The sequence below is a fragment of the Talpa occidentalis genome, unplaced genomic scaffold (assembly GCF_014898055.3).
Source record: "Talpa occidentalis isolate TD23 unplaced genomic scaffold, MPIMG_talOcc4v2.1 talOcc4.16, whole genome shotgun sequence".
NCBI lineage: Eukaryota > Metazoa > Chordata > Mammalia > Eulipotyphla > Talpidae > Talpa > Talpa occidentalis.
In genome coordinates this window covers 31,566,966-31,594,753 of record NW_023601653.1, presented here as the reverse complement: position 1 = coordinate 31,594,753, position 27,788 = coordinate 31,566,966, and the positions used below count along the sequence as shown (strand labels likewise).

At 35.2% G+C, this 27,788-nt stretch overlaps 1 protein-coding gene across 10 annotated transcripts in view; it reads right to left on the bottom strand.

Annotated features, from left to right (window-relative positions):
• Positions 1-27,788, bottom strand: part of KCNC2 (potassium voltage-gated channel subfamily C member 2) — a 271,287-nt gene that overhangs the window by 89,390 nt on the left and 154,109 nt on the right. For 2 of the 10 annotated variants that reach the window (XM_054696214.1, XM_054696216.1), the window contains exons 3-5: positions 24,458-25,385; positions 22,231-22,395; positions 12,900-16,295 (exon numbers count right to left, since the gene is read on the bottom strand). In XM_054696214.1, coding sequence (XP_054552189.1) covers positions 16,234-16,295; positions 22,231-22,395; positions 24,458-25,385 — 1,155 coding nt within the window. In that variant the 3' untranslated portion in view covers positions 12,900-16,233. Of the gene's footprint in view, positions 1-12,899; positions 16,296-17,183; positions 18,432-20,860; positions 21,398-22,230; positions 22,396-24,457; positions 25,386-27,788 lie in introns of those variants that run through there. The other 8 variants (XM_054696219.1, XM_054696218.1, XM_054696215.1 and 5 more) reach the window with 7 other exon arrangements.

Here is a 27,788-nt window from a genome sequence, read left to right as displayed (position 1 = left end):
TTCCTAGTAGGTTCTTGGACAGAGAAAGGAAATGTAATTAAGATGTTGAATAATTTAATGACATGCATTCTCCAGAGCATATCTACTTTTACTGCTGTTGCTATTTCCAGATCCTACTTTCCAGCCAGCGATTTTTTATGAGTTGCGATATTCACTTGAAACCATATTCACTATCAGAGATCCAGCTCTCAAATGGAAACTAGGGCTTCCCTCCACCTGAAATGAAACTCACTGGAAAAAACTAGAACTGCTGTGTTAACTGCTTTCAAGAATCGCGGATGGCAAGTGAGCTAAATGTTAAAGAAGGATATAGAATTTTCAAAGACACTGTTCATCCAAACATTCCTTGTGTAGACTTCAATACTGAATTTTAAGGTTTCAAATTGAAATGTAAGAAACGTTAATAAATACTATATCATCAAAAATGATGTAATGACATCATCTGAAATAATGTAACTACAAAGTAAAATGGGAAATAAAATTTCCATACCCTTAACTCTTGTTGGAAAAGTTTCATGAATTAACTTTCAATTGCCTTTAATTTTATTTCCCTGGATTTGGCAATTTTATCATTTTTATCTAATACTATGCACACACTTTTACTTTTATTCTCATTCAACCCCAGACTGCTTGCATCTTCAGCTTTGTCTCTTTGGCCTATTTTTTTTAATTAACATATTTTTAAACATCCTTGCTTACTTTTTCACATGATAAGATTTCTCCCCTAGGATCACCCTAGCTTTCCCATCACCAAAGTACCCACAGCCCTCTATATCAGCCCCCTACACACTCCCCCCACCCTTTCTACACTCTCCCTCCACCTCCTACTCCCTTCCTGGTTGTCCCAAATCAATGATTTCCTTTCAAGAGTCAGTCTTATCTCATGTTATTCCCCAAAATGTTGCCTCAATTTTGCAAATGCTTTCTTTTTCCAAAGTGAAATAATATACAACGATTGAGCTCATCGCACCACACTGATTTCCAAACTGTGTCAGGCAGAATAATGTACTCCCAAAGATATGGTAAATCCAGAAAGCCATGTGCTATTTTTAACTTAAAATGATATGAAGGTTATGAGTAACCTAACAGTGTTTGAATGCATAGAGAAGCTTCCAGAGAGTAAGAAAATAGCTTGTTCTCCTAAAGAAATATAAATCTCCCTCAAGAATTTTATGCAATTTCTCATCATTTTTTTTTCTTTCTTAGAAATTAGAAAATTAAGTCTGTATGTTCAGAGATGGCAACTTTAAGTTAATAAACCACCAACTGATTAGGTTATTATTACGCTGATTCATGTGATGCATATGTCCCATGTTCATCCACATTGTATAGCTTTATACTAGGCCAAACCATTTACAGATAGAATCCCTGAATTGTGGAACATGGATAGGGCTTGATGGATACATCATTTTCAAATTAGCAATAATAATGACCATTATAATCAATCATTATTAGCAATTTCTTAGTCTTTGAATGCAATTTTAGGCAGAATATTTTAATTACAAAACAGGGATATCCTCACCTTGAAGCTATATTATTCTGACTGTGTGCTTCAGTGATAACTTTAAAAACTTGACAGAAGAACTAAATTTTAAAAAATATTTAGAAAAAATAGCATATTGATGATTCAGTTAGAAAACAGATATTTTTGGGGCCTCCCGGGTGGCGCAGCGGTTGAGCGCTGGGTTGCGAAGCTCCCCGCGGCCTCTGCAGCGCCAGTTCAATCCCCGGCTGCTCCCCGGCCACCAGAGGAGGGTCCCACATGGCGCGCAGACCTCTCCTGCCGCCCGCTGCTCCCCTCAGCAGTGTACTTCAGTCCTCCTGCCTGCTCTGCTCCCCACTCTGGCTCTGGTGAATTCTCTCACCCTCCCGCGTTTCTGACTGTACCCAGTGCATGTATAAATAAACAAACAAATAAATAAACAAACAAATAAATAAATAAAAATACATGCCTCTTTAAAAAAAAAAAAAAAGAAAACAGATATTTTTGGAATTTTCCTTCTGTAGGGTAACTGGTTTGGTAAATGTTTTTTTAGGCTTTTCTGCCCTCCCACCATTAGGATTGCCCTGCCTGATGGGGCACCTGTCGTTGTTACATTGTTGCAAGCTATCTTGTTACTTCTGTGGGCCATGGGAGGAGTATGGAGATAGGCACCAAGAGAAGCAGAAGCCAGAGAGAAGCAGAAGAGAGAGGCAGGAGAGGGAAGGGGAAGAGTAAAGACTTGCTGGGGGGGCTAGGAGGCATACAGGCACCTCTGCCTGCCCTGTACTGTTCGCCACACTACATGTAAAGCTCAATAAGCCTGTTAAAGCCACTGAGGGCTCCAGGACGCCTCCTTTACCCCGTCTGCGCAGATCTTAGAAATCTGCTCTGTGCCCATCCTACCCCTACACCTTCTTTCAAAAAGAAATGTTGTGCTATCGTTTGCAGGAAATATGAGGAATAGAGAAACCAACACCTAGTATAATCATATGTTTATGCTACCATGGATGGGAACTTCGGGGTGAAATATGAAATCAACTCTATACATGGAGAGCAGGGTTAGATCAGAGAAAGAAGCAACCTACCCCAGAATAGCAGGTGACAATTATTTTTCATGTAAATTATCTGCTTTTTTTTTTTTTTTTCAAAAAGAAGGTGACAATTTAATTATCAAGAAAGCTTACTTATAGCTGACCATGAGACACGCCCCCACACCCCACCATGCTGGAATCTTACAACTTTAGCATTCTTAACAGGGTTTAAGGGTCACATATAATGTTCAGATGGTCTCATCAATGCCTTATGATCTCAAGACTGAGTCACTGAGGCAGTTGCTAGTGAGGGGACGCAGGCTGAAGATACATTACAAAGACAGGGACAGAATGAGGAGTCTCAAAGATCTGCTGAAGGATCGAACAACAGTCACATCCTCTTGGCCTTTTCCCAAAGGCACAATATATTCCTTAGAATTATGCTGAATCAGAAAGTTTTTTTTTTTTTTTTTAAGATTTTCCAAATAATACAACATAACAATATATTAAGGGATATTTTCTTTCAGGACTGGTAATCTTGGAAAGAATCACACATGCTTTTGGCAAGGCAGGATGAAATATTCTCTGATCAAATTGGAGGAAAAAGCTTGGCAAAAATATTCTGAATCTCCTCTTACTTTCTTCTAGAAAGTGTAAGTAAATAATCTTATCTTTATTCTATTCATGGAAAACCGTCATCCACTCACGACAGACACTGAAAAATATTGGAAAGGAAGAAAGCTTGTTTTTAATTACCTAAATAAACATTGTACTATTTTACTAATAGCTTTCATACTATGACCAAACATGAGAAAGAAGAAAATTAGGAGGAAAAAAAAACCCAACACATGTGGTTGAATGAAAGTGAGTTTTGACAGATTGTCATGATTTAAATAAAAATTCCCCAAAGTCAAGTCTTTTTACCTATATTTAGTTATCTTCATGGTGCCTAATTAAACTTCACAACAGGAATATTTGATGCCCAATTACCTCATCTGAATTGCCATATAATATTCTGTTCATAAAAATCAAGCTCACATTAGCCTCACATTTTGCTATTCTGAGTCATTAAACAATCTACATCATTTGAGATATAGTCTTTAGAATATAGGCACATTATTATCTTTCATAACATATTATTTTAGCAGTCAGGATTCCTTAATTCTTTCCACAAAACCTTGGGACCTCCCCTGGTGGCACAGGCCTTTGAGCCCCGCGCTGTGAAGCTATCCACAGCCTCTGCAGCACCGGTTCGATCCTAGCCGGCCAGCGAGGGTCTCACATGGCATGGCAGACCTCACCTGTCTGGTCCGCTGCTCCCCTCAGCAGTGTATTTCAGTCAGTCTGCCTGTTCTGTTCCCCACTCTGTCTCTGGTGAATCCTCTCACCCTCCCGTGCCTCTGGCCTATACCCCGGTTCTTGTATAAATAAAAAATAAATCTTATTTTAAAAAAAGTATATATGCCACACGATTTAAGTGATATTTCATTATTATCCAAAATTTCCCGAGGCAATTTGGATCATCATAGAAATAAAATTATTTGTATCTACCCTATAAACAAATGCAGCTTCTTATATTCCCATTTACAGAAGTGAATGAACCCTAAATCCTTGAAATCTGAATATCATCAACCGCTAAAATGTTAATTTGATTCTTGCCAACACATACTCTTGAAGAAATAGATGACTAATTGTAGGGTAGGTAAAAAATGTCAGGCTTTTCTGCCCTCCCACCATCAGGATAGATGATGGATCCTTGAGGTCCTAAATGCATGCCTGATGGCGGGCACCTGGAGTACGGTGTGGGCATAGGTAGATGGGATTCACCTGGGCTAAGACTGTGCTTTTTAAGGGCGGCGTCACGGGGACACCAGTAGAAGCCAAGCAGAAGCCGAGAGAAGGCTGGAGAGCCCAGAGTGAAGACCTGCTGGGGGCTGGGAGGACTAGCAGCCTCCTGCCCCCCCACCCCCCCAGCGCCCCTGCCTGCCGTGTACCCGGTAATCCCAATAAAAACCTGCAAAACCACTGAGGACTCTGACTCCTCCTTTACCCGGTTTGCTGGATCCTAGAAAACCTGCTCAGTGTCCCTTCCTGATACTACACTAATGTTCTATATGGCATATTGCCCATGGGATTAATTCAGTATTGCATATTCAACTATAAAATTGGGGAAATTTCCCTTTTTGGCTATTACTAAATATTTCCATAGTTTCCAATCTAGAGAAGAAGTTAAGGAAAAAAATAGCAATAATTTGGATCTAAAAATCTCATCACAAAATCAGAGAATCAGAAAAATCTGACGCTCATTGAATTAAGCTCCAACAATGTAAATCTGCTCAAAGTGAAAAATGGGGGCCTCCCCGGTGGCGCAGCAGGCTGAATGCCGTGCCATGAAGCTGTCCACAGCCTCTGCAGTGCGGGTTCAATTCCCGGCCAGCCAGGGAGAAACCCACAAACTGTCTGATGGCAGGCACCTGGAAAAGGGTGTGGGCATATGTAGATGGGAGTCACTTGGGCTAAGACTGGGCTTATAAGGACGGCGTCACGGAGATGCCAGCAGAAGCAGAGAACCACGAGAAAGCAAAACCACGAGAGGAGCATTGAAACAGAGACAACCAGAGAATGCCGGAGAGCCCAGAGAGAGTGAAAACTTGCTGGGGGCTGGGAGCCCTGCCGGCCCCCCAGCACCCTTGCCTGCCATGTACCCAGTAAATCCCAATGAAAGCCTGAAAAGCCACTGAGGGCTCCAGGAATCTCTCCTTTACCAGTCTGCTCGGGTCATAGAAAACCTGCTCCGTGCCCTTCCTGCCTTCTACAGCATGTCAGACCTCTCCTGCCTCGCCCACTGCTCCCCTCAACAGTGTCTTTGGTCCCTCTGCCTGTTCTGCTCACTGCTCTGTCTCTGGTGAATTCTCTCACCCTCCCGCACCTCTGACCTATACTCCAGTTTTTGTATAAATAAATAAAATCTTTTAAAAAAAAGTGAAAAATGGCTTAGAATATCTCTGTCAAGTGTTTCACCTTGTCTTTGCATTACATTTTTTGCCTCAATTGGCTACATAGGCTACAATAACTATTATTTGAACTGCTTGCCAATTATTTGTAATTTAAAAATCAGTGTTTTGGGAGAGAACCAAGAAGTTGGTGGTTTTTGTAGATGTTTTAATGAGCAATTAAGAATATTTACATTTATTTTAAAAATTTATTAAAATTCTATTTATATTTTATTAACATTATTAAAGTTTTAAATAAAGGTAAGTAATCTATGACATCAGCTTCACAAAGGGAAATGTGTTTATTTTGTGCACTAATAATACATTAGTAGGGTGCATGTAAAATAGAAAACAATATGTTCATCATACTCTGACCTAAAGCCACCACATAGTCCACAAAATTTGCCAAAAATAGTCATTCATCTCCCTAATCATTGGACATCAATGTATATATGGTTATTCATTATATTCAGTTATATGTAAATCAAAAGTATTTTGTTTAATAGAAATATAATAGACACTTTCTGACATACAAGAAATTGAAAATATAATATTATAGTATATAATCAATATTGCATTCAAATTATTTCTCAACTCTAAGTTCAATCAATCTGAAGGTTTGTAATGACTTCAATTATTTACCTAAAAAATGCTTTTTTAGAGTTGAAATTTCAGGGGCCCTCCCTGATGGCCCAACACGTTAAGTGTCAGCACTATGAAGCTATATCCCATGTTGACCTACAGGGCGCAGCAGACCTCTCCTGGCTCGCCCACTGCTCCCCTCAGCAGTGTAGTTTAGTCAATCCACTGGTTCTGTTCCCCAATCTGTCTCTGGTGAATCCTTTCACACACACACCCCACCTCTGACCTATACTCCAGTTCTTATATGCATAAATAAATCCTTAAAAAATAAAATAAAATTGAAATTTCAACAACTCCCTAGGCCCCTCCACACTGCCAAGCGCCACACAACAAACACACTGCCATAAACGCAAGGCCCAGCTGTCGCCTGCTAGATGTCCTAACGAACTATAGAAAATAGCACTCAAGGTATAGGCTGTCTGCTGTGTGGAAGGAGAAAAGCAGCCCAATCTTAGTTCATTTTCCTTACAGCTATATTCAAAGGATCAGAACAAGATTCCAACTCAGATTTATTTTGACTCTAAAACCCATTTCTTTACCAAAGGACTTATCTGCAAAGCACAATAAAATCAAGATACTTGAGCTAATTAGGGGAAGGGGATTTGTAAAGTGAATTTCTGGTCCTAGGTACTAACTTGGCATTGCTGTTGAAAAAAGATTAAAGAAATAAATAAGAGGTTTAAAATATAGTAATCATAGAGGCTATGACAAATTGAAATTTAATGTAAATTGGTATTGGTGCCTAGTCTGATGAGTGAGGCAGGGCAGCAAGGGATAATCACCGTCCTGAGAAGAAAGGTGCCCTCTATATCCCAGACACTTTAAGGCCTGGTGATACCGAAGAGAGGAATCAAATTGAAAAAAAAAATGAATGGTTGACCCTAGACAGGTAAAAAGGACCCAAAGTATAAAATGTCTTAAATGGCAAGCCTAGAAGTTTATATTTTATACTGACATTGACAGGTGAACAATGAGGGTACGAAGTTCATAAACATCAATTCCAAGTAATATTTCAGTTTAACAAATACATATTAATATTCTTCTATGGTAGTATGTCAGATTGTAGAGATGAAGTGATGAATTTCTGCTGGAGAATTCTAAGGGTCAGTAACTAGAAAAATGAAAACTATTAAATCATTTTATCATGTTCCTTTGGCAGTAAAATGAGACAAAATGAATGACAGCAACTTGTCAGTTTACTTACAGTTCCCTGTCAATTTAGGCACCTGAGAAAGAAGAAACTTAACTGTTTCAAAAAAAAAAAAAAAGGAAGGCAAGAAACTGTTAATGATTTTCAAATAATATTTTTTATTATTAAATTTTAAGTGTCTGTTTCAAAATTAAAATAACTTACAGAGTGGTTGGAATTCCTTCCCATCCCTACTCAATCACTGTAAATTCTCAAAGTTGTATTTTTTGAACTTGTCATAACTTATATCTACCAAGGAACTCTCAGAGACAAATTGCATTGAACCAGTTAAACAGGCAAGGAAGATTTTATTCAAAATTACAGCAGCTGGGGTCAAAACTCTTGAAGAGGAGAGAGAAATGAACTCAACTTCATTGAAACAAGAGCAGGAGAGTTATTAAGTTCTGAGGTAAGCTAGTGGAAAAGTACTGGAGAACATTAATGGGGACATTAGTTGAACAATGTGATTGGGTCATCTGTGTTCACGAATTGGCATGATTCAGAGTCTTTTACCTTCCTACAGATGGAAACTTTCTTAATTGTTACATTTCAAAGGAATGGCACCCAGATCCTTGAGAAAGACATTGCTGGTTTGTAAAACTGACATGAGCTGGGAGAAGACTTACATTTCCAAAAGGCAGCAATAGAATTTATAATATCAAGTTTTTGTTTTATTTTAATTAATATTCTAAAAGTTCAGGGACCTATGTTTGGGAAGAAATCTGCCTAAAGTTTATTCCAGCTGAGGAGATTATTAAGACATCTTGATCATAACTACGAATTAGTAATTCAATTCAATGTATTTTTAGATAACACTGTAATTATGAAAAAATCTCACACTTAACCTGGCTTAGATGAAGGATTATTTGGCGGTGTGAGGCTGTAGAAATTCCTGCTTATGACTTTCTAGTGAACCACATACATCAGAGAATACCAACCATCTAATAATTCAGTGTGTCCTCATATCCAACAAACCACATGATAATATATAGTTATTTGGTGCCAAGAATGGTCACTATTAAAGGCAGTCTTCTTTCACCTTAATATTTTGACAGTCAGTGGTAGGCTGCTCTGCATAGGATTATCAGTTCAAATAATAAGTAGAGCTTGGAAATAGATTAAGAAATTTGATTTTGGAAAATAAATGTCATAATGACATTTGTCCTAGGAATGTCATGTATGAGATCCACATTAAACAGCAATATATTCTCAGTAGTAGTCTGTCATTATGCTGTGCTCTTTAATAAACATGAGACATAAAACTTGTTCAAACATTTTTATACAAATCAAAACAAAGATAAAACCAGGCATATTTTATATTTTGACATTCATTAGTTGATTTCAAAAGTATTTGGCAATATTAATATAGACTTTTTAAAAATGGATATTTATTTTCAAAATGAAAAGGAGAAAAAACAAATCTGGACATGTTAGAGAAAGTTGTTAAAAATTATCCTTCAATAGAAAATGAAAATTGGTGGTTCCTTCTGTCTCCCTGTAGGCAATGCAAATATTTCAAGGTCTCAAGCGAGAAGAATTCCAGACCTTTCATGAAGAATTCTGACACAGTTTATGAAGAATTATACAAGTTTATTTTTTTAATCTTTGTCTTTTTTTGTTTGTTTCCTAAATGAACTTGCTTCAGGCGATATTCAGTATTTCTGCTCCATCTTATTCTTTTTCTTTGTCTCTGTATACAGTTTTGCATGTATGCATTTTAATCATTATTTCTTAAATTCTGGAGCTCTCTACCAGTCATCCATTCAGAATTCTCTAATTTTTTTAAACTTTCTGGCGGCACCCAGTGTGATAAGGAATAGTTACTGCAGCAAGAGAAAACATCATACAGAGCACTTAAACTAGTGTTCTTTGTTTCCAGAGAGGCCAAGTTATTGGGAAAGTGTAAGCTCTCAAGGGGAAAAAAATAAATACACAGTCACTACTTAGGTACTGAGTTTTGCAATAGTTATATGTTTTATTTTGTTTTGTTTTGGTTTTGATCAGCAAATCAAACAAGTTTTAAGTAATATAGTTTATTTTGGCAATTGAGAAATAATTGGTTTTAAAAACATTGCCAATCACTGCTAAGTGATCTCAAAAAAATAAATAAATAAAAACACTGAGAACATTGATTAGGAAAATGTTTCAGAAACCATCATATTAAAATTATATTAAGAATCCTTGCATATGCCAGCTGTTTCATGTTATTTTTTGCTGCTCCTGAGATAAATGAAATTTTCACTAATGTCAAAGTATTTTAATCATTTTGGCATGATGATAACTCTTCCAGACTTATAGGAAGAATTCTAAGTACTTACCAGAGATAAAAATTTATTTTTCTCCAAAATAATTTTCTTGATTTATATTACATTGAATGTCCTTATCTCATTCTGTTATTACAGAAAAACACAAAAAACTGAAGGTATAAGCTCTGTAAATTTATAACACACACACTATTTTATAGACAATGGTGTCTCGAATTAGGAATCAGATTTGGTGATTATAAAAAAAATTACTGATGAAAATAATGGTGAGCACTTCTTCATGTAACTGTTGACCAACATGTGCTTTTCTGGAAGAAGTGCCTATTTCATTCTTTGGTCCATTTTTTTTTTTTGATTGAGTTGTTCTCTTTTTACAGAGTTGTATAAGTTCTTTGTAAATACTGTATATTAGGCCCTTATCATCAGGAAAATGCAAATCAAAACCACAATTAAGTACCACCTCATTCCTGTAAGAATGTTCCTTATGGGGGCAAAAAGCAGTGGAGTAAAAGGAACACTTGTACACTTTTGGTGGGAATCTAGACTGTTCCATTTCTTGTGGAAAACAACATGGAGATACCTCAAAATGTTAAAAAATAAATAGCAATTCTACTCCCTAGTATTTACCCAAGGAATGCAAAAGCTCTCATTTGAAGAGGATGTGCTAATTGCAGCCTTATTTAAAATAGACAAGCTGTGGAAACAACCTAAGGGCCCAACAACAGATTAAAGGATGAAGACGTGGTGCATATATGTGCTGGAATACTACTCATTTAGTAAAACGAGATGCAACAACATGGATGGAACTGGAAGGGATGATGCTAAGTAAAACAAGTTAGAAGGAGAAAGGCAAATGATAATTTCATTCATGTGCAACACAGAAAAACAAAACAAAGGAACAAACAAAACTAAGCCAAAACACACTCTCTGACTGTAGAATTGAGGCTTCTAGAAAAGAGTGTGAGGTATGGTACAAATAGGGAAGGGTGCCCAAAGGTATATGAGGAAAGTTTATAGGTGCTTTGCTGGTGGATGTGATATAGTAACATAGAGCTGAAGAGGTATGAACCTATCCCCCAAAGTAATATACAGTATTGTAAACCAACATTACCTCCCAAATCAAATCAATCAATAATTATTACTTTGATTTTAATAAAAAGAATTCCCTGATAAAGTTACTACTAGCAAATAAAAAGATAAATTACAGGGTAAGTGAGTATGATATTTCCAAGATCTATAAAATCATGTAATTTCTATGTTTTGAACTTAATCAAAGACCATTAATAAATAATCATTGCCAAAGTACATGATGTGTTGATATGATATTTAATCATGTATAAAATTACTCTAAGCAAAAGAGTCTTTTTCAGGTTATAACACAATTGTCCTAATAGAAATTTGTCATATAGTTGTGTTCATATATATGTGTATATATATTAAGCAGTTCTAAGCAATTGTCCTAATAGTGTCAATTTCTTTTATAGCTGATGACATGTAATGTTATATGACTATTGGAAAGTCATATAGTATTTAAGTATGCTTATAAAATTTTCCTTGCTCTTTAATTCAATTATTCCATTCCAGGAATAATTTTCAAGAATAATGCTCTCTGTCAAAATATAAAAGTGGATTATGCACAAAATGATTTTGAAATATAAGTCAATGTTTTTCTGATTTATAACAGAATATAATAAAACAAATACCATAGAAGTCATAATGATAATAGAAATACATGACAAAATAACATGAAATTAGAATAAAAAAGAAAAGAGTAAAACTGAAAAAATAAAAACATTTGGTTTATGGAGTGGAAATTAAGGAATTATAGCTAAACTTTTTGATTTCTATATCATTTACTATTTTTTTGGTAAAATACAAAAATATATTTTTAAGAGAACAAATCTGCTAGTGGATAAGCAAACAATATATTTACATCTTGAAATAAAGCAACAGCTTTATAAGTAACTCATATGTGGTACACATAATTCACAATGAAAAAACTAATAAAACTGTTTTGCTAAATGTATAGAGGAGCCAAATTAAAAACTAAGTGTAAACTAACATACTCTTACCATATGATCCAGCAACTACACTCCAGTATTAATCAAATGAAATGAAAATTCTGGTCTACACAAAAACCTGCACATGAATGTTTCTACCAGTTTATTCATAATTGACAAAAATTGGGAGCAACCAATATGTCCTTTAATAGGTGAATGGATAAACTGCTCTACACATTCAGACAACAGAATATTATTCAGCACTAAAAAGAAATGCACTAGGGCCTCCCTGGTGGTGCAGATGGTTGAGCAGCACACTGTGAAGCTGTCTGCAGCCTCTGCAGTGCGGGTTCGATCCCTGCCAGCCAAGGAGATATACACATGGCGTGGCAGACCTCTCCTGTCCCTCCTGCTTCTCCCCTCAACAGTGTATTTCGTCAGTCTGACTGTTCTGTTCCCCACTCTGTCTCTGGTGAATCCTCTCACCCTCCCACACATCTGGCCTGTACCCTGGTTCTTGTATAAATAAATGAATCTTTAAAATAAATAAATAAATAAAATAAAGAAATAAAAAGAAATGCACTAGCAGACCATGAGGAGACATGGAAAAACTTTCAATATATAATGCTAAATGAAAAAAAGTCAATTTGAGAAAATTATATACTATAGGAATCCAACAATATGGCATTCTACAAAAGACAAACTACAAGGATGAATAGGTACACCAAAGTGGGTTTTTAGGACAGTAAAATTATTCTGTATCATACTATATTAGTGGATACATATCACTATTTATTCATTAGGCCCCATAGAACACACAACACCAAGAGTGACCCCTAATGTAGATTATTGACTTTGTTATCAATATAAGTTCATCAATTATAACAATTATACCACTTTGGTGTTGTGTAGAGGAAGGAGATTGTGGGGGAGGAGGGTGAATGGGGACTCTTATTTTCCACCTAATATTATCTTAAAAAATAAAGTCTATTTTTAAAAAATGAGTCTTAGGTTATGTGAGATTTTCAGTGGAGGTTGCCATAATTTTTGAAGATCTTAATGTTCAAAACATATAATCAGTGTTGCACCATTTTGACATGACAGGGTAATAAATTAAAAAAAGAAACCATGTAATATTAATGCAATAAAATTATTTAATTTTTAGACAATAATGAAAAATATATACTGAAATCAGAATTAGTTTAGGGGAAAACAAGAAATTATAAAATTTAAGATTGATATTAATGATACTGAATCCATGTTAATAAAATGAATACATATCTGTAGTTTAATAACATCCAAGCATTTAAACAATTAATTGAATTTTGTCAGGGAAAATGGGAAGGAAGACAGTTTTTATCTGCAAGGACAAATTTTAGACTACATATTTTAGTCATCATAAACTACTAGGGATTTCAATATTTTAATAGATTCATTTAGTTGTAAATGTCTTCAAGCACATTATGAATCCTCCAGAGTCTCTGCTTTGTAATATAAGTTTCTAACATATTCATTGTCTATTTCTAAGATCAGTTCGCTACTGCTATCCCATTAGCCTGCCTTGTGATTTATTTCAAAAATACAATGAATATCTTCACTTTGCATTCATGACCATTTAATCTTGGTTTTTAAATCAAAATTTAATGGCAAGTTATTATATATTATAACACATTTTTTGCCCAACCTATATCTTTTTTCTTTTTATAGTAAATCCTACATCCTGACACCATTGTTAGAAACATTTCATTAATAATTATATTTGGACATATTTCCTTTTCTGAGCTTAGTTTCTTTATTGTTTCTTAATAGCACTGTGCATTTTTATACATTAAAAAAAGATTATATTGATGCATCATGGGAAAGTGTTGGGTTCACCAACCTTATTATCATTTTCCTTTAACCCTTTCCCTAATCCTTCTGGTTTTTATGTGTGATGTGCTGAAACAGACTCATAACCCAGAAGTGATGCAAAAGCCATATTCAGGAGATAAGACATATACAAAAAGAGCTTTAGCAAATATTTAAATAATAAGGAACTATGGCAGGGAAGTTTATCTGTGACAAAATATAAAAGAACAATTATGCCTTTCTGATGCTTAACTTTATCACCAATAAAATTAAAACAAAAACCATTTGCCTCAGAACTGCTGTGATGATTAAGTTGGAAAATAGAAGTAAAGATTCAGTACTAGGCATAACATGTCATATTAATATATAATTCCATAATAATGATTTTGCCATCTCAAAATTATAGACGAAATTTTAGGTAGACAAAACACTTAGAAGAAGAAAACACTAACTACACATGCCTAAAACTTGAATGAAAACGAGAGTTAAGTATTTGGAATTTCATTCCAAATTATCATGTGTGAGTATCTGGTTTGGTACCAAGAAGCAAAAGTATAGCATAGTCTGTTGCAAACACAAAAACAGAGAAAAGAGTCAGGAAAATTATGAATAATTTAATCACATTGTATTCAAGTTAATCCCCAGCTCGTTTGCCTTTTATTCTTCATTTCAGTTAGTTACAGTTTCATTTGTTATCGCCAAGGTTGTGCATGCACCTTGAAATATTCACAAAAGGTCCACGATACAGGGGTTCATAGTTAGCATATACATTATATTCAGAATCCCAGGGGAACGAATAGATTCTGGTAACACTGATTAAGCATGGTGAAGAATTCTTATACAGTTTCAGCTGCAACAGTTTTAAAGACAAGTACAAGCTTAATTAGTCACAAAACTCACAAAAAAGTGATTGAAGAATATCTCTTTTATGCAAAATATACATTTGAAGATATAATTTAAGATTCTACTATATGCTGACACTTCGCCTTTATCAATAAAAAAATACTCTCATTCCAGATTTTTTTTTTGTATTTATAATTGAGGTAACAATGACAAAAGACTTAAACTATGAAGAATGTTGGTGAGCATTTTTTTGGTCACTATTTTCCAGAACTAAACAAAGATGTGATTAAAAATATGTCAGTTTTTATAATAGGCACTGAAAAGTTTACAACATAATGTGACAAGCTAATAACATAACTTGTTTATAAGAAAATGATACAATCAATGTTCATGGATCCAAACAATAGGAAGAAACCAGGGAAATTAAGACAGACCTATACTACACCAGTATCACTGCCTTGCATGATTGACAGCACAATCTACTGCGGGCCCAGGAATGGTAATTCACAGAGATAAGGGCCTCATTTGAAGCTTCCGAGATGCTGATTGTGAATTTGGCTTCCTTGGATATGAGCTGGCCAAAGCTTTTGACCCATGCATACACTTTGATATTTACAATTGTTTCCTGGACACGGCCCGTTGTTAAGCAGACCACTCAGATGGAGAGCACCAAATGAGTTCCAGTCACAGTTCTTTTAAAAACTTTAAATGACTCGTGTCGTTGCGGGGACCTCTTCCAAGTGCAACCTGGTCACAGCAGGGCACGTTCAGCAGCAGAAGTCTGTTTCCGGGACAGTCCTTGGCATGGCTAAATTCCACTGTCCCTTTTTCAGCAGCCAAAAATCCATGATAAATTCTGTATAACACTGCAGCCAATAACAGCAGCACCAGACAGTATATTAATTCCTTTACAATAAAGATGCGTGTAATTATAACTTTCTATGTGTATTGTTATCACAAGGATCACTGAATCTCTAAATATCAGATATGTACGTCTGGGTGGAGACACTGCTGTACAAGATCTCTGACATGCAGATCATGCTCTAGTACTTGGGATCTAGAATAATACACAGTATGTGCTGATAGCAAAAGTGACAATTGTCTTCCTAACAAAGACATGAGAATTAGGAACGAATCAACAACCTCACAGATCCTGTATGCCTTAGAAAAGTTGTTTATATGTCATTTTTTTTTTCCCTCCCATGCCCAAAAGACCAGACACACTGTTGCTATTGCATTTATAGAAATGTGTAAACAGAATTTCTTTCACTTGGACAGAATAAGCCTCCTTAGGGGCTTTGTTTGAGTGTAGTGATAAATGCTGGTTGCTAGGTAGTAGAAACTGACACTGTAGCAGGCATCCAAATGCAATGGTGATGTAAAACTACTTTAATCCTGCTTATCAAAAAGGTCCACAGTACCAATTCACTTAGGTAGTCTACAGGGTATTGTTAATTTATACATAAAGCAGAGAGGCTGTTATAAATAGCAATGAAGGCAAAGGGTGGGGCAGAAGACCCAACACTAAAATAATGAACACCTGATCAAGGCATTTCTGTGCTTCACGGAGACAGATGGGATACACAGTTAAGACAGGGAACTAAGACAAACAAAACAACATATAGGACAAAGCACCTGATAAAACATTGCCTGAAAATCAGATTAGTCCAATGAGTTTGAAGTTTAAGGCTGGTCAAGAAAACCTCCCATGAACACCGATGTTCTTTGATGTTTGCACAAAAATTAAGAAATAAAAATAAAAGAAGGGGGTAAAAAGACACGAGAGCTTTGGGTGATATTGGCACTCTGCCTCTGAAAATGATGACAAATTCTGGGATTTAAAAAAAGAATGACTATTACCAAGCAGCAATTCCTGGCTAAACAATGCACGCCTGGCTGGCAGTTACCTTTCTCTCGTGTTTTGTGCCTTCCCCAAGCCATTAAGTAAGAGATCTGGCTTCGGCTTGCGTGTAACCAGTAATGACAACATCTTTGCAGTTATCTGTGTGCAAACAACCAGAGACATTCAGAACTCTAATACAACATTGTTTGAATAAAATAAGTCAATTAAGAAATTAAACTATTTAAATAAATAATTTGCTCAAAGATTAAGGGAAAAAAATACCAAAGAGAAACTCACCCTCCCTGCCCCACAATTCAACATGCAGAACAGTTGACCAGCGCTTTCATACCAGCAGGATGGATCGATGCAAATACACATATCCCGAGCTATCTACAATCCCGAATTCTGAAACATTGCTTTTAGGTGAGAGACAAGATGGCCCATGCAAATGAGCTGACCAAAGTTATGTTGTGTGCAATCAAGATAGGATCCGAGACAACTTCAGAATGGTTTAGAGTCACAAGAAATGGAAGTCCAGTGAAGTAGTTAGCATTTGGAAGCACAGTTTTAAATATATCTCCCTGAAGATATGCTTATGTATTTGTGTACTGGTCAATATCTGACACTATCTGTCATTTTATTGCAAAAGGAGATTAGGACAACTAATATAGAAAAGTAGTAGCAGCACTACTTTAAGTAGCTTTTATAGCCAGGATAAGACTCATTAGCTACCCAAATGGCATTTCAGACTTCAAATAGTAGTATCATGCAGGATTTTTACTGTATTAATGGAGCTTGGAGTAACTCTATGTTTAATTGCTTCCATTATGGGGTAAACAGTACTTGAATTAATACAATTTAGCCGACTGACGCAGTTTGGTTTACAAGATAGATGGGATAGGAGATCGAGAGCGCCTCAGAGGACAAGGAGAGTTGTAAGGTGATGTTACTGGAGAGAGCCTCAGAGCATTGCCTGCCAAGCCCGCTATGTTGTTTAAGCTTCGTGATTTTTCATATCCTTTTATGAAAAAATGCACAGACATCAGTTGAATTCAACCAAAAAATAGACACAGACAAACAATACCATGCAAGGTAATCAAAAGTGCTATTTTTGAACTCAAAGAAGAATTTGTATACAAAGAATTCAATATTGAGACAATTTATAACTCTAAAAATAGGAAGCTTAAGGTAGCTGTCATTCCCAAAAGATTAAACCAGTTATCACAAATTACAGTGGCAATACTTCAATATCTATTCTTTCGCAGAATATACCTGGTATTGATGTAATGCTGTCCTATGCTATACCAGAACTCTTAAGAATTAGGCAAAGCAACTAAGTAAGCTATAAACTTGGCTACTACTTTTAAATTTCAGAATCTGTTCCTGAAAAAAAAAGATTAATGGGTTATTTATTGTCTTTTCAATTTTTGTTATCTACCAAGCTAATAAAGTATGTTTAACTTCGAGTGGACACCTCTTTTTCCAGCAAATTTAATCTTCCAGCCTCATAGGGTTAAAAGAATGATGTTTACATAATGGATTTGATACCATTATCTAGATAATGTCAGATGAATGCTCATTTCTAATCCCTTGTATAAAAGAAAATGAAGTTAAAAAAAAGAATGAAATAATGAAATATATATTGGATTATAACATCAATGAAGTATTTTGAATTTAATTATATGATGTTTTCAGCTAACTCCCCCTGCCAGGAATTAAGAAAAATTTGGTAATAATTCACTTTTTCCTTCTATCACTTTGCCTTCTAATTTTCTATGTAGAACAGTTATGGAATTAGAAGGTAAAAGGTGCTTCTCACAAAGTTTAATTCAGTAGCTTTCCTCAGCTATTCTGGCAATAACCCATCACGGTCATTTTTGAAAGGATTCACATTTTGTTGTATTTTTATTAGACAAGGTTAGGGGCACTAAAATGCGGTGAGGAGCACATGATGTAAGGCTGGGAGCTGAATTGTCTGAAAAGTAGCTCAAGTGCTGACGGAGAAAACAGCCACATTATACAGCTGATGAAAATGTGTTATAGAGCAGAAAAATCAAGTTCTGTGCTGGGCAGCCAAACCTGAACAAATAAATACAATTCCAGTGAATTTCCTGTTTCCCTTAGATTTACAGCACACTCCTTGCGCCCTGGTTAGCCCGCAGTGTGCTTGGTGACTGTATAAGTAAGAACATGGGGCTTGTGTGTTTCCTCGTGTTCCTCATAGCTACTTCTTTCTTCAATTCTGTATTTTCATGGCACTTCTGAGAAAGTAGCCGTTGCTCTCACCTCCTTTCACTGGAAGGGGAGAAGTGATTTAAGAAATTTAGTGATCATTTGATTTATGAGCACGCAGGCCAGATGGGATGTGGATTGCAATAACAGCTCTATTACAGAAGAGAGTTGAGCTAGATAGGAGCCTGCACAACATACACACACACACACTTTCAGTAGACTGGTTGTCTACTTTGAGATTTTATAGTAGGAAACTTCTGTCATTTATTAACTGTGGTAAAGTTCGCTAGGACATAATTTCTGCTAATGAAGAAACTATCTGACAATGTGTTTTGCTAGTATCCTGAGCTAATAAATATGGAGATATATATTTCATTGCCCTTATGGTGGATGATGGAATAGTTAATGGGAGAATGTTTTAATTAAAAAACAATCGCAGGTCATTTACTCTTATGTATGGATCCTCATATACCTGGGAGGCTAGTTATTACTACTTTTCTGTAAAGTGTTTGGACTTAAATACAACTTTGGGAATTTTAGAAAGAGTAATTTATCCTAGCTGACTGTGTAATCTAAAAATGTAAACTAGACTATAAACTTTGATTGGTTTTGATTAAAATCAAGCTGGAGAATATGTATGTGCCAAGAAGGTTGTTGATACCTATAAATCATCCTTATAAAATTTTAGATATTGTCCTCGCAATCTCCATGTTCTGTACAGGATCTCCCAAAACAATAAAGATCTGTTTGACAATTTTAAATTAATCATGCTAATAATATTTAAATGTTGGTGGCCATTATAAATGTTTAATTTTCTGAATCATAATTTTTAATATAGAGAATGTCCTGTTTCTGCATTCCTTTATTTTAACTTTATTGTATTCATTTGCATTTCATTTGCAAATGCTTCCCTTTAACTTAGTAATAAGTATTTTATTAGCAATATGCCTTTCATATAAATTTAGTTCTCTTTATTATACAGGTTCACTTTTGATTAGGAACTTTAACAAAATGTTGTTGCCTAATCAAACTTTCATTGACTGCAATGGCTGAAAATATAATTCACAAAAATCAATAATAATAAACAGTTTAAACTAAAATCTAGGGCCTCCCTTATGGCGCAGCAGTTGAGTGCTGGGCTGCGAAGCTGCCTGCAGCCTCTGCAGTGTTGGTTTGATACCCGGCCAGCCGGCAAGGGTCCCACATGGTGTGCAGACCTCTCCTGCTGAGCCCGCTGCTCCCCTCAGCAGTGTATTTCATCAGTCTGTCTGTGCTGCTCCCCGCTCTGGTTCTGGTGAATTCTTTCACCCTCCTGAGCTTCTGACTGTACCCAGTGCTTGTAAAAATAAATAAATAAATCTTTAAAAAACTAAAATCTAAATGGTATGGTATGCTTGGTGTGCTTTCTATACTGTATTTGAAAAAGTCTGTGTTTATTCAGGGCAATGTTGAAACTGGCTATCAAAGTGTGTGGTTTTATTTATGTTTTTCTAAAAACTACTGAATAAATAGAAATGAGTCCCTACATATTGATAGTTCACTCTATTAAGGAATCCATAGGTTTTCTTAATGTATATTCAACTATATTGATAGACTATATTATAAGTAATTGGTAGAAAAATAATTCACTGGGAATCCAGTCATTTCTCTTTATCTACAAAGGAGAAAATTTTCAAAATTGTACAATCAAATCAGCAAAGAGATCAACATGAAAGGTAAAAAGAGAAACCATATATAAAATAAATGTTTGAGTAGGAGAAGAGAAATATCTACAACCTACATAAAAAGAAACAAAACAAATGAATTAATTCCTGATAGACATGACAAGAAAACAAACTAAGAAAATTAAGTGAAGTTAGTCAGAAATGTTACTTCACCTAGGAGAAAAAACACAAAGCTGCAAAAGAATTAGGCAAGAATGAAAAGGAAGTTGATTGTGGTTGAGAAATGACTGAGAATAAAAAACTTATAGATGAATGTTCAAAGATGTTCTCATTGATAAAACACATCTGTATTTGTGAATTAAAATTGCATATATAACTTTCCCATATAAATTAAATATCTATTAGTTGCTTTGCTCACTGAGCTGACATTTTAAAAAAAACCTCCTTATCGATATAGTTCTTTTTCCATCTGTGATTTCCTTGACAGTTTAAAACTCAAAATATTGTCTAACACAGAAAAAATATCTAGCTACATCCTTAAACAAATAATATTGGTATAAATATTGCATGTGATATTTTGTTGAATAATGCTCAAAATGTATGTAGATTCAACCACATGTTACATATAAATACATATGTACGCATATGTACATGTATATACATATAATGGAGCTTATATGTTATTGTTAGTTAAATATTATTATCATCATTATTAAGATTTGTACATAGACTTTGATCAAATGCTATGATAGGATATTAACTATCTTCATAAAATATTTAAAAAGTATTACAACACAATATCTAAATTTAATATAATAAACTATCAGATAACCCAATTCAGATAATTGAAACACATTTTGTTGCAAGGAGCAGATGGAGAGAATGGAAGTACATGGAATGAAGAAGTATTTAAAACTGCTTATTGAAGAAACAAGAGTCCTTTGTCTTCTCTTTTCAGACTTAAAGGAATAGAGACAGAAAGGACAGTATAAAGTGTTAAGAAATGAAAGAAAAGTGCATGAGTAATGATGTGTTTCAAAGAAAAATGTTATTACAAAATAAATAGGAGAGGCTTAAAATGATAAAGTATTCAACAGGGAGAAGCTACAATGAATAGAAAATAAGCAAGATATTTTTTATTTATACTTTTTTTTATTGAGGTAAGATTGGTTTACATCATTGTTTGTGTTTTGGAGGTATAGGGTTTCTCAGGTGTAACCGTCAGGTGTAACTTCTGATACTACACCTACCACAAACGCACCTGTAGTCCATCCCCACAGTGAAGTAGCACTAATATGAAAGTTTGGAGAGAATTTTCATGCAAGTTCAGTCAATCTCATAAGAAATTATATAGTTTTCACTAGTCTGTCAATAAAAAAAAAAAGGAACTGAATGTATCAGGAGGAAGAGGTAATCAGCACTTTGACAAAGATGTGCTATAAGTGTCACACAATTACTTCTTAAGGAGGAAAAATGTCCAACTTTCCTGAGATAATTATTTTACTAAAAATAAAAATCAGCACCCAGGGAATAGTTATTGTGGCACAATCTAGGAAAATAGAAATATATCATAGAATAGAGCTTCAGTATTCTGTTATATTCCTTACAAGATGACTCCCCCAATTAATTACTTACTAATTTCTATGTGCCAGACGCTGTTCAGCATCAACTGAAAAGTAGTAGTAAACTTAAAGAATTATTATTGTCCTGAAAAGAAATTATTTAAATCCTTATGTAGACTTTCAAGTCGTAACCTTCTGACAATTAGATAAACTGGCAAAAACTGCTCAAATATTGGGTAAGAGGCATAATTAGAGTAAATTTAATGTTTTACTTGAGGAAAATGCCTTATTGTTTTATAATTATCAATTAGTTATCAAATATATGTAGAGAACCAACTAGTTACTTTATTACTTATAGAAAAAAGATAACTTTGAAAACTGCTGAGTACTTTATGTTAAATTGGATGACTGACAATTTTTAAAATGCAGGAGGATGAAATGTTTTTCAGAGATGACAATCAAGCAGGATGATATGACATATATTTTAAAATGTTTATAATGAAAGAAGATGTGACAAGGATAGGAAAAGAGCACTACATACAGTCTTTTCTAGAAAACTATAAACAGTATTTTACCTCACACCATATATTTGCAACTCTTAATCACCTGTTTGGATCTGATTAAATGCATGCCTACCTTTCCTGATGCCTCCATCAGAAGCACACGTGTAATCACCTGTCGTCAGTAGGAAACACGTTTCCCCTCTTCTGTTTTTGTCTCTGGTACTAGAACGTCTGATGGGGAGCCTTTCTGGGGGTGATAATGGCGGCTCACTTCCTGTACTGTCGTCACCTGATAACACTGGTTACAGCACCATGCCCATTGACAGACAGTGATGGATGAGGAAATGAGACAGTACAAAGAGTTTACACCAAATGTCCATAGTACGGTCACTCGATATACAAAACATAATAATCACATCGTCATAAGAAAAATAATTTCCATCACACCTTACAAATATTTACATGGAGTAAATGGAAATGTATTGAAAAGGAGAGAAATGTTCTTTGGGGAATTTTTAAAATTCCATTTTGATATATCGAATAGGAAATTAATATTCACAAAGCTAATATGAATTCAAATGGTGATCGTTAGGAAAAACACAAATTAATACCCTATAATTTTTAATATGCTATCTAGTTACTATGAATAGGAATCTTTAAAATTGGAGTCTTTAAAATAGGAATCTTTAAAATTGGAGTCTATTTAAGGAAAAAGTCCAATTAAATATTTGTTTTTGTAGTTTGTTAAGACACACACTTTTATTCATTTCTGAAAGTAGTATTTCCCTAAAATCTTAATAAAAATGATTCCAAATATCACAAACTTTGTATCCAGTTTCTTCATTTTTAAGTGACAAATATGTTTGATTGTAACAATAGAACTAGATCAGCTTCTCAAAATGCCCTAGAAACAAATATGGTTTTACTCTTACATGTTTGTTAAAGGTTTTCATATACTATCAGCCTAGAAACTAGTTTTTAGAACAATGTTTACCCAGGCTGAGAATGTGTCCTCTTTGTCTATGCCCTTCTTAAAGACTCTGCACAGTTTCTCTGAGAACAGTCTGATTGATGAGCAATACCAACCACTCACAAAGACATTATTTAGCTAGAGGTTTTTAGGTATATATTTACAGAATTTGCGGAACAGTCTGCTAAATGAATATAAGGACTATGAATAAAATCTCTGAAAAACAGTTCATTTCCAGCTATATATTTTTTCCATTTATCCTATATAATCTTTTGGTAGCTAAGGAGGAAAGATTTGAAAATTTTACCTTGCTTTGCTTAATTGATATTTGTTATTTATAAATTATGCAAGACATGGAATCATGTCATTTTAATAAGAAAAGAATAGCTCTATCTAAATTACAGGGAACACATATACTCTAACTTTTAATAGTTTGATAAAAACTAATTAAATTGATTAATCTAGAAAATATTTCATCTGTAATACATGTAAGAGTTCACACTACTTACAATCACTTTGGCAAAATAAGAGTATCAATTTATAGCCAATCAACTCTAGATTATCTATGGTAATGGAGAGAAGTGGGGACTCAACTAGTCTCAAGCAATAATCATCCAAAATTTAGTTCTCAGAGGAACAGACTCCAATGGATAGATAGTGCAAAAAAAGAAAAGAGACTCCACAGAGAATTTCAACTTTGCCATTAATTAGTTGAAGTAGGTCACCTATCCCCTGAATTATGGTGGTTGATTGTATTACATAGCACCTTGACCAATCCAAAGGGATTATATTGAAATGCCCTAATTAAGAATAATGAAAATGTATTCAATCCTGTTACTAGGGTATATCTTTGTTATCAAAAGGATTATACTTCATATCACCTCTTTGGTGTTAAGGCCTTTGAAATGTAAACAGCCATTCTTCTTAAATAACTGCTTCTTGTGAATTAGGTTGAGATGCATGGCCCCAAGAGGCAGAGATAAAACTGAGACAAATACACCAAGCCCAATGATATGGAGATCAACATTTTGGGGATGAAAAGATGGAAAATGAAAATGGCCAGTATCATACCATCACATCATGCAGGAAAACAAAGAAACGTTGGCACAAAAGCAACAAACAGGCAAAGAAAATATTGGCACCATCAGCAAAGGGCATTCCCACTAAAGCAGAAAAACTCTATAAACCAGCTATGCAAAGTTCTACTTGGAATTCATTTAGAAAAGCTACAATCTAGTTATCTACAAGCCTGACACAAACACACATTTTATGAAGGGGTAGAATCAAAAACTCATGATCGTTTGCATAAAATGAGAATGACCACCATCTACCCAAGGGTCATACTGATCTATAAAGTATTTAATGACATGCATTTGAAATTGTGCCTTACCTGATCTGTTGTGTTCCAGAAGTCGATTGTCTTTACCCAGACACGTGTCACCCTGAGTGCTATTGCAGGCCATATTTAAATCTGTCTTGCAAAAAGTTGGTGAGCTTGCCTGAGAGGCAGGAGGGATGTGCTTCTTTCTTTTCCTTGGAAGTTTCTGCTTCGCCATTGCCAAAGAGTAGTACATTCCAAAATTGTTGACAATGACAGGCACCGGCATGGCTATTGTCAACACTCCAGCCAGAGCACACAGGGCTCCCACCAGCATCCCTGACCAGGTCTGGGGATACATATCTCCATAGCCCAAGGTCGTCATGGTCACCACAGCCCACCAGAACCCAATAGGAATGTTTTTGAACTGTGTGTGCTCACTAGCTGACGGGTCATTAGGTTGAGCTCCTACTCTCTCAGCATAGTAGATCATGGTAGCAAATATCAAAACTCCTAGTGCCAGGAAGATTATCAGCAGCAAAAATTCATTAGTACTAGCTCGAAGAGTATGTCCAAGAACTCTCAGACCTACAAAATGACGGGTGAGTTTGAAGATTCTCAGGATCCTCACAAACCTTACCACCCTGAGGAAGCCAAGCACATCTTTAGCAGCTTTGGATGAGAGCCCACTGAGTCCCACCTCTAAGTAGAAAGGCAGGATGGCCACAAAGTCAATGATATTCAAGAGATTTTTGATGAATTCAAGTTTATTGGGAGAAAAAACAATACGGACCAAAAATTCAAACGTAAACCACACGACACACACTCCTTCTACATACGTCAAGGCGGGATCCGTTTCAATTTCATATTGTAGAACAACACTTGTGCCATTGATGACTGGTTCTGTCTTGTTTTTAACAATATTGAAAGCTTCATGTGTCTCCAGGCAAAATGTTGTGATTGAAACCAGGATGAAGAATAAAGAAGCAAAAGCAATAAACTGTAGAGGGGAAAAAAGAAATAAAAAAAGAAACAGAGTGTGATCTGAACCAGAATATATACTTTGATCCAAATCTAAGAGCATCAATCTCTGTAGATGAAAAAGAATAAGACATATTTAGAGATTCTACTTGGGTTGTTACTCAAGTGAAAGACAATATGTGTGGATAATATTAATTAGAGTTGCATATGTACTATATTTCAAACCCCATTGTCAGTTTATACAGGTAAAAAGAATGCTCCTTTATGTTAGAAAATAATGTCTTGACTCTTGTTAAGAAAAGATACCAGTGCAAAGAATGTAGAAATCACTCCAAAAAGAATGTTAAAGAGCAACAGACTGAAAAAAAAAAAGTAAACAATGATCCTAGGAATCTACATATATTAAATTAAGTTTTATATCTATAAATAAATGACAGAGTCCACATTAATGGAATTTTGAAATCCATCCAAATTTAACTGTAGGTTTCTATTAACAAAATTTTCAAGTTGTCATGAGGAATGAACATGAAATAAAAACCTCTGAGCTATGTTAGCACTGAAACTATATCAACTTAAGGTAAAGACTCACCCAAAAGAACCAACATAGGGAAGAAGAGTAGCGAACAAGAATGAAGAGAAACAGATTTAAGGAACCAATTAAAAGATAATTTTTTTCTCTCCTGGAAAAGCACTCCAAATGTTAGAGTAACATGTTGCAAAGCTGTAGGTTTTTTTTTTAGTCAACCCTATCTCATTTCTTCAGTTAACATTACATAAATAGAAGCAATGACTAATAAATAATAATAAAAATTCTCACATAACAAACATTCTTCAAAAGCAATTTACATAATTAACTCATGTTAATCCCCATAACAACACTACAATTATCCCATTTTACAATTCTGGAATACTAGGCACAGGAAATTTAGGTCTTTTCCAAAGTCATAAGATAGAAGGAGATAGATCTGAGACACTAACCTAACAGAGTTAGGTCCAGATTCTTCTCCCTTAACTAGCAAACTCTCAAATGTAGAAAATAAATATGTTTAAAGCACTGATTTCTCTTAGGATCATATATTTCTTAATAATAAAGACCTAGAAACTTGAAATCCAGTTGTTTGAGTGAATGGTAATTCTGGGTAAGACCTGAGGCTTTCAAAGAAAGAAGGAGATTCCTAGTGCTTTCTGAGAATGATCTCAGATTTATCAAGATAATAAAAACAAATAAACCACTCCTTGAACATCTAAATGAATTATTCAAAAGCAGAAAGGTTGTCAGTTAAGTTGGGAGGGGGGCTTATTTGAAAATAATAGGGTATCACTAAAACTCGAAATAGTTCCCTAGTATCTACTCTTTGGCCATGGCACTGAGAAAATCCAAGAAGGCTTCAAGAAGAGATTGAAAACATCTTTTTTTGGTTGAGTTTCAACCAACGAGTACATATGAAATAAACAAAAGGATTAAAATAAAAACCTTTGGACTATGACCATCTGCCCTAAAAAACTACCCCCAACCATGAAACTATTTCTGTGCGGTGTGCTAGTTACTGCCATCATTCATATTGCTTCAGAAGCAGGTTACTTTGACATATTTTTCTGTGTACATCTTCCAATTTCCCTTGACTTTGGTATTATGATTTGATCATTATCTTTCCAAGATGTACAGAAAGACATCAGTATGCTTTTCTTCATTCATCTTTCTCTTCATACAAATAAATGTATGATTCTTAGTTTTAACTCTTAGTATTACTAGGTCACCATAGAAATTTTAAAAAGTTGGCATCTTTAGAGGAAGAATTAATTATCTTTGATATACATTATTTCTTAAGCTAATCACAATTTTATCTATAGATTTGAGAGTCAAATTTGTTTCTGCTCCCCCTAAAATCTTCTTTGGTTAGTAGAGTCCGACTTACTGACTGCCCACAGATATTTCCCACACTCCACCATCTCTACCTATCTCCAGCATTTCAGACTAAGTATCAAAAGATTCATACACAACTTTTGCCGTTGATGCAATTACAGAAAACAAGAGTTAAATAAACTGCAATTTTATTTTATGCCTCTAGTCTTCCTTAGTCAGCATTTTTTCAGCTATCTTTGCCATCTCAGACTCTCCTTACTTACATTTATGTAGTGAATTGAGTGGGGGTCTCCAACACTGTTCATTCAAAATTTGTCTTGGGCCTTCCTGGTGGCACAGGCGGTTGAGCGCAGTGCTGTGAAGCTGTCCTCAGCCTCTGCAGCACGGGTTCAATCCTGCCTGGCTGTGGAGATACCCACATGGCACGGCAGGCCTCTCCTGTCTCGCCTGCTTCTCCCCTCAGCAGTGTATTTCAGTCAGTCTGCCTGTTCTGTTCCCCTTCTGTCTCTTGTGAATCCTCTCAACCTCCTGCACATCTGGCCTGTACCCTGGTTCTTG